The sequence below is a fragment of the Grammomys surdaster genome, unplaced genomic scaffold (genome assembly GCF_004785775.1).
Source record: "Grammomys surdaster isolate TR1022 unplaced genomic scaffold, NIH_TR_1.0 165, whole genome shotgun sequence".
In the NCBI taxonomy this organism is placed as follows: Eukaryota; Metazoa; Chordata; class Mammalia; order Rodentia; family Muridae; genus Grammomys; species Grammomys surdaster.
This window is the reverse complement of record NW_021604613.1, coordinates 12779218-12791600: the sequence shown is the minus strand read 5'-3', so window position 1 is coordinate 12791600 and position 12383 is coordinate 12779218. Positions and strand designations below refer to the sequence as shown.

General features: G+C 39.2%; 1 protein-coding gene across 1 annotated transcript in view; it reads left to right on the top strand.

Moving 5' to 3' along the window:
• The window catches only part of C2cd6 (C2 calcium dependent domain containing 6), an 87853-nt gene that overhangs the window by 40122 nt on the left and 35348 nt on the right, over positions 1 to 12383 (top strand). Inside the window, exons 12-13 of the mRNA XM_028765731.1 lie at positions 54 to 91; positions 1341 to 1637. Of these exons, the coding sequence (XP_028621564.1) occupies positions 54 to 91; positions 1341 to 1637 (335 nt within the window). The remainder of the gene's footprint in view (positions 1 to 53; positions 92 to 1340; positions 1638 to 12383) is intronic.

The window sequence follows — 12383 nt, the reverse complement described above, 5'->3', positions numbered from 1 at the left end:
GTAATGCAATGTTATTTAAATGAAACAGAGACTTCATAATTTTTTTTAAACAGATATTCATCACAGAAAATCGGAAGGTTTTCCAAATGAGGTAAGAGAATTTCCTCCTCCTCCTCCTCCTCCTCCTCCTCCTCCTCCTCCTCCTCCTCCTCCTCCTCCTTCTTCTTCTTCATTTGTCTGTGTTTTGCCTTCGTGGCCCAGGCATGCATATTCATGCCTGGTTTCCACAGAGGTAAAAGAAGGCACTGGATCTTTCTGGGAACTGGAGTTGTAGATGGCTGTGGGCTACCATGTGGGTGCTGGGAATCAAACCTGGGTTCTCTACAAAGGCAACCAGTGATCTTAACCACACTGAGCCATCTCTCCAACCACAGGAGAATTTCTAATAGTCATTATTCTATGAAGAGATAGAATATAAGTTACAGGTAAAACTTAAAAAGCATCCCTAAAGTTATTCAGTCATTTCTGTTATGGCAATATCTATACTATTAAGTAGTTTCAAATTAAATTACTCTATGGAAACAGACTTGAGCACAAAACAGTTAACAATTTAGAGTGCATAGCAAGGAATAGGACTTAACAATGTTGAGGAAGAAAAGGGGAAAACCCGTGAAATTTTACTAAGATCTGAGGAGCAGATGACTGAAGCACATTTTTACTTTCACCAGAATTGCTCATCACAATGTGAACCTAACAATATACAATTTAATAATAAAAATCAGTAAAAATGGAATTATCTTAATATCATTTTTCATTCTATTAAGGGATAAATCCCCATGTAGATCAGTAAGGAATCAAAGCTTCATTTCTGCTGTTTGGTGCTACTTAATTATTTCCATATTGGTTCTGTGACTGCCAAGTGTCAGCTGAAGAATCCGCATAGACTGCTTTCCCCAAGTCAAAGAAATGAGTTGGGGAAACAATAGAGACTTTTGTATAACATTGTATAACATTGAGCGCATTTAGTTCAAGAAGCTAGCCTTCATTTTTCTCTTCTTTGTATTATTTTACTATTACAGTTTCTTTGATACTAAAGCTTCCCTTGTTTCATGACATTGGTGATAATGTGACAATAAGACATCAGCCCCCAGATTTCCTTAACACATCACCAGCTTATGCAATCCAGACATATGCAAGCCATTGCCTCATAAACATCTGCTGTATCACATTTCAGACAATGGTCTATGCTCAGGCCAAGTATAAGATTTCTCAGTGTCTTCTTAAGGAATGTAAATATCAATGGCAGTATGTAAAGGACAGACAAAATCGATTTATTGATTTTAAAAAGTCACTAGTGAATAATGATTAAGTTCATTCTGTTGGTCTTTTTTTTTTTTTAGGTGATGGATTATGGTGATAAGGAAGGCCGAGTCATACCAGTTTTAAAGCTGTTGGACCAAAATTTCTCAGAGTCATCTTTATCTAAAAGTGATGACTCAACACCCCAGGAAGATGTTCTGCTGCCCCCTATTCACACCCTGCAGATAATAGAAGAAGACGAAATGCCACATTTACAAAGGACTTCCGAACCAGAAGAAAGGCCACGCGAAGAGAGGAAAAGTATAGTATTTTCATCGGATGAAGAACTAATGCCCAAACATCCAAGCATTTTAAAAATAGCCTCATCTCAACAAGAGGTAAAGTTGAGATATTTACCCATAAATCCTGAGAGAATAAGGAGGAGGAATTTAGGTTTCTCTCCAACAGAATGAGGTACCAACTGAAAGGAAGAGGGCTAGTTTGGGCTCCTGAGAGTTGGAATGGAAAGGTGGCTTTCAAAGGCAAGATCCAGCAGAAGCTCAACTAAATGAGTCTCCCCCACAGCACAGCTTCAGACAGGAAAACTCAAAATAATTATTTTTAAAATCTACTAAATACCAATAAATTCAAAGTTATTCAAATGCCTCTAAGTAGAAATGTGTCTAAATATATTAAGTGTTCTTACTCCATGTGTACTGATCAATTAAGGGGGAAATCCTTTGAAGGAAATCAAACTGTTAGCAGTACAAATCAGTCCCCTGCATTAGTGTGTGATTCTGCTAAAAAATGTACTAACAACCACAAATATAAATTCAAAAGACATGTAAAAGCCTGAGAAATTATTCTAGTAGAATTGTAAAACATAGCACATCCATCCCTTGTTTGAGACTCCACGTGTAAATGTAAGGCACACTAGCCTTTGTCAGCGCCCTCCTTCCTTTACTGCAGCCGTTGGATCCCTCCCCCACCTGGACTGCCTGGTTGGGCCTCAGTGGGAGAGGATGTGTCTAGACTTGCTGGGACTAAAAGATGCCCCAGGGTAGGTGGTACCCAAGGAGGGTGGGGTTCCTTCTCTGAGGAGAAGGGGTGGGAGAAATAGGGAGAGGGCTTTGTAGGGGTAGGACTGGGAAGAGAGGAGGGAGGGGGCTGTGATCTGGATGTGAAGTGAAGAAAAATGAACCAAGGGAACAACAACAGAAAAGAGGCAACTGGGAGGAGTTAGAGGCTTCAGCAAGGGTCTCTCCCCAGTGTACTAGCCTTCGACATTTGAGTGTCTAGCTCTAGCTCCTCATCCTTTTATGGATTCGGAACTATAGCTAAATTCCCTCTGAAATTTCAACATATATAATTATATTAAATAACTGTAGCTGGGAATGTATTCTTTTATAAAAAGATTATATATATATATATATATATATATATATATATATATATATATATATATTGTAGCTGTCTTCAGACACACCAGAAGAAGGCATCGGATCCCATTACAGATGGTTGTGAGCCACCATGTGGTTGCTGGGAATTGAACTCAGGACCTCTGGAAGAGTAGTCAGTGCTCTTAACAACTAAAGCCATCTCTCCAACCCTGGGAACTTATTCTTAATTACAATAGCTTAGAGCAATATAATTTGAATAATGTTATTTACTTGCTGTAAAGGTAATACGTGCTCATAAAACATTTGGAAAATGAAAAGCATAAAAGACAAGCTGAATCAGGTAGTGGTAGCACACACCTTTAGTCTCAACACTAGGACATAGAGGCAGGTTTCTCTCTGTTGAGTTCAAGGCCAGCTTGGTCTTGTAGAGTGAGTACCAGAACAGCCAGAGCTATACAGAGAAACCCTGTCTTTAAAAAAAAAAAAAAGAAAAGAAAAGAAAGAAAAGACAAGCTAAATACAAGTAGTTATAATTCCCTTACCATTCTAACAATTTTGGTTCTTTCAACTTTTGTTAAGAATATATATTCCTTATTTTTCATACTGGAATCAAATTCATATTTTTTATTTGAATTAGTTCTTTGTAATGTTTATATAATGGATTTTGATCATACTTACCCCTCCCCCAACTCCTCCCATTCTACACCCTTTCGCTACTCACCCAATGCTGTGTACTCTTTTTTTATTTTGTTAAATCCATCAAGTATAATTTTCACTGCTAGTGTGCTCTTCGATGTGAGGGTTCCTACTGGAACATGGTCAGCTTACAAGGGGCTTAGAGAAAACGGACCCTCCCTCCCTCAGCAGCTATCAGTTTCCAATGCTCCTTAGCGAGAGTAGGAGGACTTCATGCTTACCTGTCTTCTAGGGTAGGATCTTGGTTTGATTTGAACTGACATAAGTCTTTTGTATGATGTCATAAGCACTTGTGAGTTCATATGTGCTGAGAGGCCATCTACTCCATCTTGGGTCCGGCCTCCATTTTAAAAGAAAAAGAGCCTTGAGAACTTGACCTGTAGCTGAACCCGAGCTGCACCCAAGTACCAGGAAGGACCCCATGGCTTGTCCTTGGCTCATACCCCAGAGTTACTCCCTAGCTACTTCCTAGCTACTTCCTAGCAACAGCCAATCAGGATTAGTCTGATAGATCCAGATGTACTTTCAGACCGTTTGTGATTGTTCATGGTTTTGTTTCAGAACACCCATCTGTCGGCTCACAACAGTCATTCCAATAGATTCTTGCCAGGCTAGAAACCCCCTCGCTTACTCACTGGCCATTTCCTATAAAACCCTGTCCCGCTGAGGGCTCAGGGCTGCACACTCCCGTCCTGCTGCGTCAGGGTTGGTGGTGAGCTCGAGCTTGAATCAAAAAGACTCCAGTGTGATTGCTCCTTGGTGGTCTTTTGGGGTTAGCGATCCTGAACGCTTACCACAGTGTAACTACTGTGTTGTGTCTTAAAAACAGTATTTCTTTGTTTGCATCCACTCTGACTCTTAATCTTCCTATCTTCTCTTGCATAATGACCCTTGAGCCTGGGGAGGAGGGAGAAGTGATAGAGATGCCCCATTTAGGACTGAACATTCTAGCTTCACTTTCTATGTACCCTGACCAGTTTTAAGTCTCTGTGTTAATCACCATACACTACAAAAAAAAAAAACTTTCAATGAAGGCTGAAATATGTAGTAATTTATAGGTATAACAATAAGTCATTAGGCATTGGTTGAATACTATATCCACTTAGCAGAGTAGTATAGGGTCTCTGCTAGGACCTATGACCTCTCTAGGTGTTCTTGGTCCCAATATCAGCATCAGGTGTGAGTTTCAATTTATGAATCAGTGTTTTCTAATCATAAAGTGGTGATTCATCCTCTATTTTTCCAGTGGGCATGTCTTTGCAGGCTGGCTGATACTGTAGCTTACAGGGTTCCCAGCTGGGTAATACATTGATGAATACTATCTATTCACCCCTCCAATCGTGTTGTTAGCTCCTTCCTTCTAATGCTAAAAAGAAGAGTACACACACACACATGCACACACATACACACTCACATACGCTCATACACACAATGTCTTTTATAACTTAGCACTTTAAACGTTATACTTGAATTTAGTCTCAGAAATTTTTATGATGTAGAATATTCTCTAATTCTATTTTATATTTTCATTAAAAGCATTTAAATATTAATGGTCCTTTAAGTAATGAAAACTTTAGTACTTAGTAGTCATTTTTATTTTTCTCCTGTGAATACATTTCTCTTTTTGAAGAGCTGGAGGTTTTTCTTAAATTTCAAAATGAGTCTTTTTAACTTAAGAATATTAATCATTTAAAAGTCTGAAATTTTGCTGGGTGGCAGTGGTGACACACGCCTTTAATCCTAGCACTGGGAGGCAGAGGCAGATGGATCTCTATAAATTTGAGGCCAGCCTGGTCTACAGAGAAGTTCCAGGACAGCCAAGACTACACAGAGAGACCTTGTCTAGAAAAGGCAAGAAAAAAAAATGTGTGGTTTGCCATGGTCTGTAGTTTGCTGTTTTTGTAGTATATTCAGTCTGACTCCTAAAATATTCAGTTTGTGTATGGTAAGGCATTTATTGCTGCACAGTAAGTCTCTCCTAACATTAGTGGCTGAAAACAGCCCTGTCCTCGTCTCTCAGTGCTCAGTGGAATTGATTGTGCTTACTTGGACAGCTCTGCTTCCTAAGATCTTGGGTGTTGTATGGATTTCATTAACATCATTAGACCCTTGGCTGGGCTGGAACTGTGACGGCTCACTGACATGGCTGACCACCACGGGGCATGCTTAGGCTACGCAGTCCTCGACTCGGATAGTGTCTCTCATTCTGATCTTCTCTCCCTCACTTGCTCTGCTCTCCTGTGCCTCCTTCTGTAATGCCAGGCCTTATCTGTCCCTCACACTCTCTGTGTGACTGTCTTCATATGCTCTCTCCATGTACTGTCTCAGCAAGGCATCTGAGCTCCTTATGTGGCAACCCAGGCATTCTAAAACACAGAAGCAGAAGCCATAGGAATGAATAAGACTTAGGCTTAGACTCAGTCTAGCTCCACTTCCACTGCATCCCAGACTGATTGAACCTTGGGAAGTTTTGTCACTGGGGACCATATTAGACTATCAGTTATCATAGATTAACTTCCCAGCAGTGAACATCTCTTTTACATGTAAAGTATTTCCCCTTCCTTCCCAGATCCTCAGTCTCACACAGTTACTTTTAAGAGACTCAGCCTTGAAATAAAGAATTTTAACGTTTAAACCAGGGACAAATGACAGGCTCCTTAAGTATGGCTGCTCTCAATTATCTGTCTGCCACACACAGGAGTGAATCAGGAATAGAATTTGTATGTTCTGCAAGCTGGAAAACCCTCAGCATCTCAAAAGTAGAGTGAAATGTGATGCACAGACTAGCCAGCTGATTAATATCTCTCACATTTGTGATGGTCCCCTTGGATCTTGGCTGTATGCTTTTAATTTTTTTTTGTAAGAAATGACTTTTTATATACTTCAGAATCTGTGTTCAGTGTCTTTTTATGGAGGAAGTTGTGGATTTAAGTAGCTCTACTCACTTTAAACTATTCCAGTGTGAGATACTATAATTCATTTAAAGTGTGGGTTTCTTATGTAACTAATTATTTTTAATAGTCAACTATCACACCCTCATATGTTTTAAGACAAGTCTGCATTTCCTTGGGCTTAGCCTTCAGTGGTTGTAACAAAGTAGCCTGAAGTGTTGAGTTTGTATAGCAGACAGAGCCTAAGCTGCCACCTAAGATTCTCCAAGTAATGTATGTTAGGCATCCAATGATAGCGTTTTTTTTTTTTTTTTGGCTTTAAATAATGTTAAAGCCTTGTTCTCTTGCCCTTAAAACCAGATTTGACCAACAGTGCTCTAGATTTGCTTTCTGCCGTGAGATCATTTCTTACCTTGAGACTCATTGACTAGAAGCGTATGTGGAACCTGTATATTTTCCAACACCAGCAAATTGTGGTTCAGGGTTGTTTTCTGTGGATGTTGCTTCAAGGAGCAACAATCCCTCTTCTAGTTCACTTTATATATTTTTAGCATGAACTTAGAATTCTTAGCCAGATATTCCAGTTCTGTCTGCCATGTGACTAGGTGAGAGGGCTGCCAGACTTTGTCGCCATGATAACGTTTAGATTCCAGTAAAAACCACCTTCACATCTTTCTCATATCATCTGTTCTTATAGGAATTTTCCAATTTTTTTTTTTTTACCAAGATGTAGCTCCCAAACAAATTCCACATTTTAGGGGTTTTGTTATATCAGCAATTTATCTCTTGGTAGCCATTTCTAAATAGTCACATAGCAACTATCCCAAAACTTAATGTCTGGAAATATTTTTACTCTCAAGACTTGTTTCATAGTCTATACTTCTCTGGGAAGTTCCATTTCACCCAATATCAACTGAAGAAATGCCAACCTGGAGTTTGTCATCCCAACATGGCTCCTTCATTTGTCTGGTGCCTTATTGGGAATGGCTGGAGACTGGCAATGGCCTGGAATGGCCGAGTCCGGAACTCTATATTGTCTCAGACTCTCTCCCTCTCCACAAGTTTATTTACAATAGGAAAGGAAACACTTCTGTTATAACAGCTTGGAGTCTTTAATATCACATATGTAGTGTGTAAATATTAATAATCTTTCCATATGTGTATGTCACACATGCGTATCCAGCCAACTGCACATTAAAATTGTTTTACAAAATGTGTCTTATGCAATGTATATTTCCCCTAAGCAAGTGTGTATAACAGTATTTTTATAGTTTAATATTTTGAATTTTATAAGTACATAGCAAGATATGTATAGGTTATATGCAAACACCATCCTATTCTGTGTAAGGGACTTGGCTATTTGAGGATTCTAGTATCCTGTGAGGGTCCTGGAACCAATCTCCTATAGATACTAAGGGACAACTACTTGAATTTAAATATGCTGTAATAAACTGGCTAGTGGTCCCTAAAGATAACAAGTCCTGATCTCTGGGTCCAGTAAGTGTTAATCTTGAATGGCAAAAACATTGCAGATGTGATTAAGGATGCTAAGGTGGAAAATAATGGTGGGCTACCAAAGTGGGCTTAAATGCCATCATAACATCCTTATAAGAGAGAGTCAGATGGGAACTGGCCCCAAAGAGCGGGTGATGTGGAGATGAGCACTGGGATTTGGAGACATCCTGTACCAAGTCAAGGAGCACCTCTTTCAACAGAAGCTGGCTGATGCAAGAATGTGCCCCCCCCCCCATCCAGCCTCCTCAGCTTTCAGAGGAAGCATGACCCTCCTTATCTTGATTTCGACCTAGTAAAACTGATTTTGAATTTCTGACCTTCAGAAGTGTAAGAATATAAATCTGATTGTTCCAAGTCACCAAATATGTGGTAATTTGTTATAGCAAGCACACAAAGCAAGTACAGTGTGTGTTAGCCATGTTTTTCATTGCTGTGACAAAGTACCTGAAAAAAGAAAAGAAAAGAAAAGAAAAGAAAAGAAAAGAAAAGAAAAGAAAAGAAAAGAAAAGAAAAGAAAAGAAAAAAATAGGTACTTGGCTTATAGTCCTGGGGGTCCAGAGTTGCCTGTTGCTTTAGGTCTGAGTCTCATGTCATTTATGAGACTGCTTACCTCCTGGCAGCCAGGAAGCCAAGCTAGGTGAGTTCAGAGATGAGATCCACCCTTGAAAAGCATGCCCCAGAACTGTCTTCAGTCAGATTCCATTTCCCACGGTTTCCATCACCTCAAAATACTCCAGCTAGGAATGGATCGACTCACTGATTCTCTCAGAGCATTCATGACATAAGTACCTCTGAGTGATTGGAGCCACTAGCTGGAGACTGACCCAGCCTTGAACTTAGAAGCATTTTTGGGAAACAGTTCATACCCAACACGTAACAATGCTAAAGAAAAACATTCTTCAGCAATACGTACTAGGATTGAACCCTTCCGTCTCCTTTCTTCAATTCCTTTTTATACACAGAGCTTTGAGTCTGTCTGTTGTCTTTGGTTTTAGTATGACTGTGCACATAGACCACATCTTGGCTGTGTGACAGAATGCAACAACAATGGGTCTACCAGGTACCACTTTCCTTCAGTGTAAAGCAATCTGATTTTAAAAGAGTCTTCTCTTTTGATGCTAAAGATTTTTTTTAAATATCTTTGATGACCCCACAGGATTTTGGAATTTGCTGAACTTGGAGATTGGTCTACTCAGATAATTAAATGGGATAAATGCTAGCCTTTTATCTTGTCAATTGTACCTTTGGTACTGATGAATTCTAAATTTATACATATCCATAGTTTCCTCTCTTGAGTTTCATCGTAGTGAAGCTAACAGTGAAGAAACACCTGCGTGTCTGTCCAGTAGTCTTCTAGACAGTGCTGCTTGAAGTTTTTGTAAGCTCGAAGATTCTATCCGCTGTTTATTGGTTGTGTCTTGTCTTATTGTTTGGAAAAAATGTTCCTTTAAAATTTTGTTTTTATTTTTTGAGATTATAATTACATCATTTCTCTTTTCCCACTGGACATTGCCATATACCCACTCCTTTCTCTCTTTAATATTCCTGGTCTATTTTTCATTAATTGCCATTTTATACAGGTATACATATGTATATATTTATATAACCTCAGTCAGTATGGTGTCACTTGGATTTGTTTTCAGTGTTGACCATTTGGTATTGAACAGCTAATCGGTGTTCTCATTCCTGGGTATGGCTGATTTCCACTCAACATTCCTTAGTCACCTGTGGAAGAAAAACTTGTTAAGGCACCTAGTCTACCTTGGGGTCACGGTTGCTTCACTTCTGGAGTGCTAGGTTTTATGTGAGGTCAGCTTTCATTATGGAGCCTTTAGATCTATTCCCATTTCCTGTTTATACGTCTTTTAATATGTGGTTTTAGTATGACTTTGCTCATAAGCCTAAATTTCTTTTCTGTTTTGTTTTTTGAGCAAACAAGAATGAGAAGGCCCCATTTTGTTTTTTTTGTTGTTGTTTTTTGTTTTTATTCCATTGTTACAAATCTCTATAATGTCTTTGTCACCATTATTCCTCCCGTCTTCATTGTACTTTCAAACGCTTTAGAAAAAAACGCTTCAGAAAACCAAGTCCATTTGTCCTTATGAACTGGAAGCCCTCTGGTTTTTCTTTGGGTTTGGCTGGTTGGTGTGGTGTAACGCAATACCCCGTGCTGCCTTCAGACTTCACTGAAAGTTAGTTTCTCTAGAGCCTTCAGATAAAGTTTCTCTGTAACAGTCATGGGGAGAATGTCTCAGATTCAGATTTTGTGCCCATGTAATTTTTTTATTATTACTTGTGTGCCTCAACACCAGTCAACTTAAAGCTTCAGTGAACCCAGGAGATGCCATTTCTTAGCCCAGTGGACTGAAATGTAGCTGACCTTCATATTTAGGGAAGAAATGTTAGCCTGATTTTTGGGTGGGATTTTGTTGCTGTTGTTTTTAATCTAAGAATATGGCTTTCTCACAATGTTTATTTTGTTTGTTTGTTTATGTATATGAGTACCCTGTCGCTCTCTTCAGACATACCAGAAGAGGGTTTTGGACACCATCACAGATGGTTGTGAGCCACCATGTGGTTGCTGGGAATTGAACTCAGGATCTCTGGAAGAGCAGTCAGTGCTCTTAACCACTAAGCCATCTCTCCAGCTCCCCTCAAAATTTTTTTAAAGAATAGTTTTGCTAGATATTTAATTTTTGGTTGACAGTGTTTGTTTCTGTAGCTGTTTCTACTCAATTGCCCTCTGGCTACCCTCTATTGTAGTGAGAAGTCAATGTTAAAAGTATTTGGTTTATCATACATTGAGTAATTTTTCTCACCAAAAGTCTCTCTTCCTTTCTGTCGTTTGATAGTTTTTCAACCTTATTAAGATTTGGGTGACAAAAATGTTTATGTACATATAGCATATAAGGTTTTTGTATATGTATAGTAATTAAATATTACTTTACGTGTAGTTTTTCATCATATATGTTTACAGTATATAGCATAATGTTATGGGACACATAGAAAGTAAAAAGGTTACTATGTGAAGCACTTAACATACACTTATATAATTACCTTTTTGTTGTAAGAGTAGATAAAATCTACTCAGCATGGGTCTCATATGCAGTATCATTTTATTTTTAAAGGCACCTGGGTTTTTTCTATTTAACTTTATGTATATGAATATTCTGCCTCTCTCTCTCTCTCTCTCTCTCTCTCTCTCTCTCTCTGTGTGTGTGTGTGTGTGTGTGTGTGTGTGTCTGTTGCATGCTTGGTGCCTGTTGAGGTCAGAATAGGGCATCAGATCCCCTGGAATGGGGGTTAGGACAGTTGTTAGCCATCTTCTGGATTCTGGGTGTGGTGGTTTGAATATACTTGACCCATAGGACGTGGTACTTTTAAGAGGTGTGGCCTTGTTTGAGGAAGTGTATCACTGTAGGCTTTGGAGGTCTCCTCCTATGCTCAGGAGGAGCTACCCATAGTAGAAGAAAGCTTCCTCCTAGTTGCCTGAGAATGCCAGTCTCCCCTGGTTGTCTTTAAATCAAAAAGCAGAACTCTCAGCTCCTTCTCTGGCACCATATCTGCCCGAATGCTGCCATGCTTCCTGATGTGATGATAATGTACTAAACCTCTGAAACTGTAAGCCAGCCCCAATTAAATGTGCACCTTTATAAAAGTTATCTTGGTTATGGTGCTTCTTCATGGCAATGGAAACTCTAAGACAGAAGTTGGTACCAGGGACCAATGTATTGCTGTGATAGGCCTGATCATGTTTTTGTTTGGAGGAATGTGGATTTGGGGACTTTGGATTTGGAATACTTTAAGTGCAACTTAATGAGCCATCCTAGTAGGGATATGGAAGACATTGGTGCTTTAATTGATTTGAAGTCTGGAGATTGTTTTTAGGATGTTTTGGTGAAGAATGTTGCTTTTGTCCTTGTCCAAAGAGTCTGCCTGAGCTAAGGTACGGAGATTTATATTAATTGAATTAACACAGGAAATCTTGAAGCCCTAAAGAATTTGTCTTTTGGTTTACTGTCATGAAGAGCAATTTGATCAAGCACAGCAAGCTTAGAAAGGAAAAATACAAAATGTATGGTTCCAAGAATAAAGGGGCACCAGGAAGTGGAATGAAACTAAATCCTATGTGCAAGGATATTAAATGGAATTAAGAGAGTGGTGACCTCAGGGCAAGATCCCACCCAGCTAAACTTAAGCATTTGCAGTTGTATGAGGGAGAGTTATATCATGTTAGGCATTATTACAACCCAGTTATTGTTTTCATTTGGACATAAGGTGATATGATTATATATCAAATCTACAAGGGATTGATTGTGATGGCTATTCCTAGTTTTCAACTTAAGATCTATAATGAAAAGCTTAGGTCCAGGCATGGTGACACATGCCTTTAATCCTAGGAAACAGAAGCAAGCAGATCTCTGAGTTCAAGGCCAACCTGTAACAGAGCAATTTCCAGGTAAAGAAAAGCTTAAGTCCAGGCGTGGTGGTACATGCCTTTGATCCCAGCATTCATGAGACAGAGCCCTGCAGGTCTCTTGAGTTCAAAGTCAATCTACAGAGCAAGTTCCAGGACAGCCAAGTTTAATCAGTGAAGGAGTTGGAGAACAGAAAGCTGATGATAATGTAATAGAACAAGGGC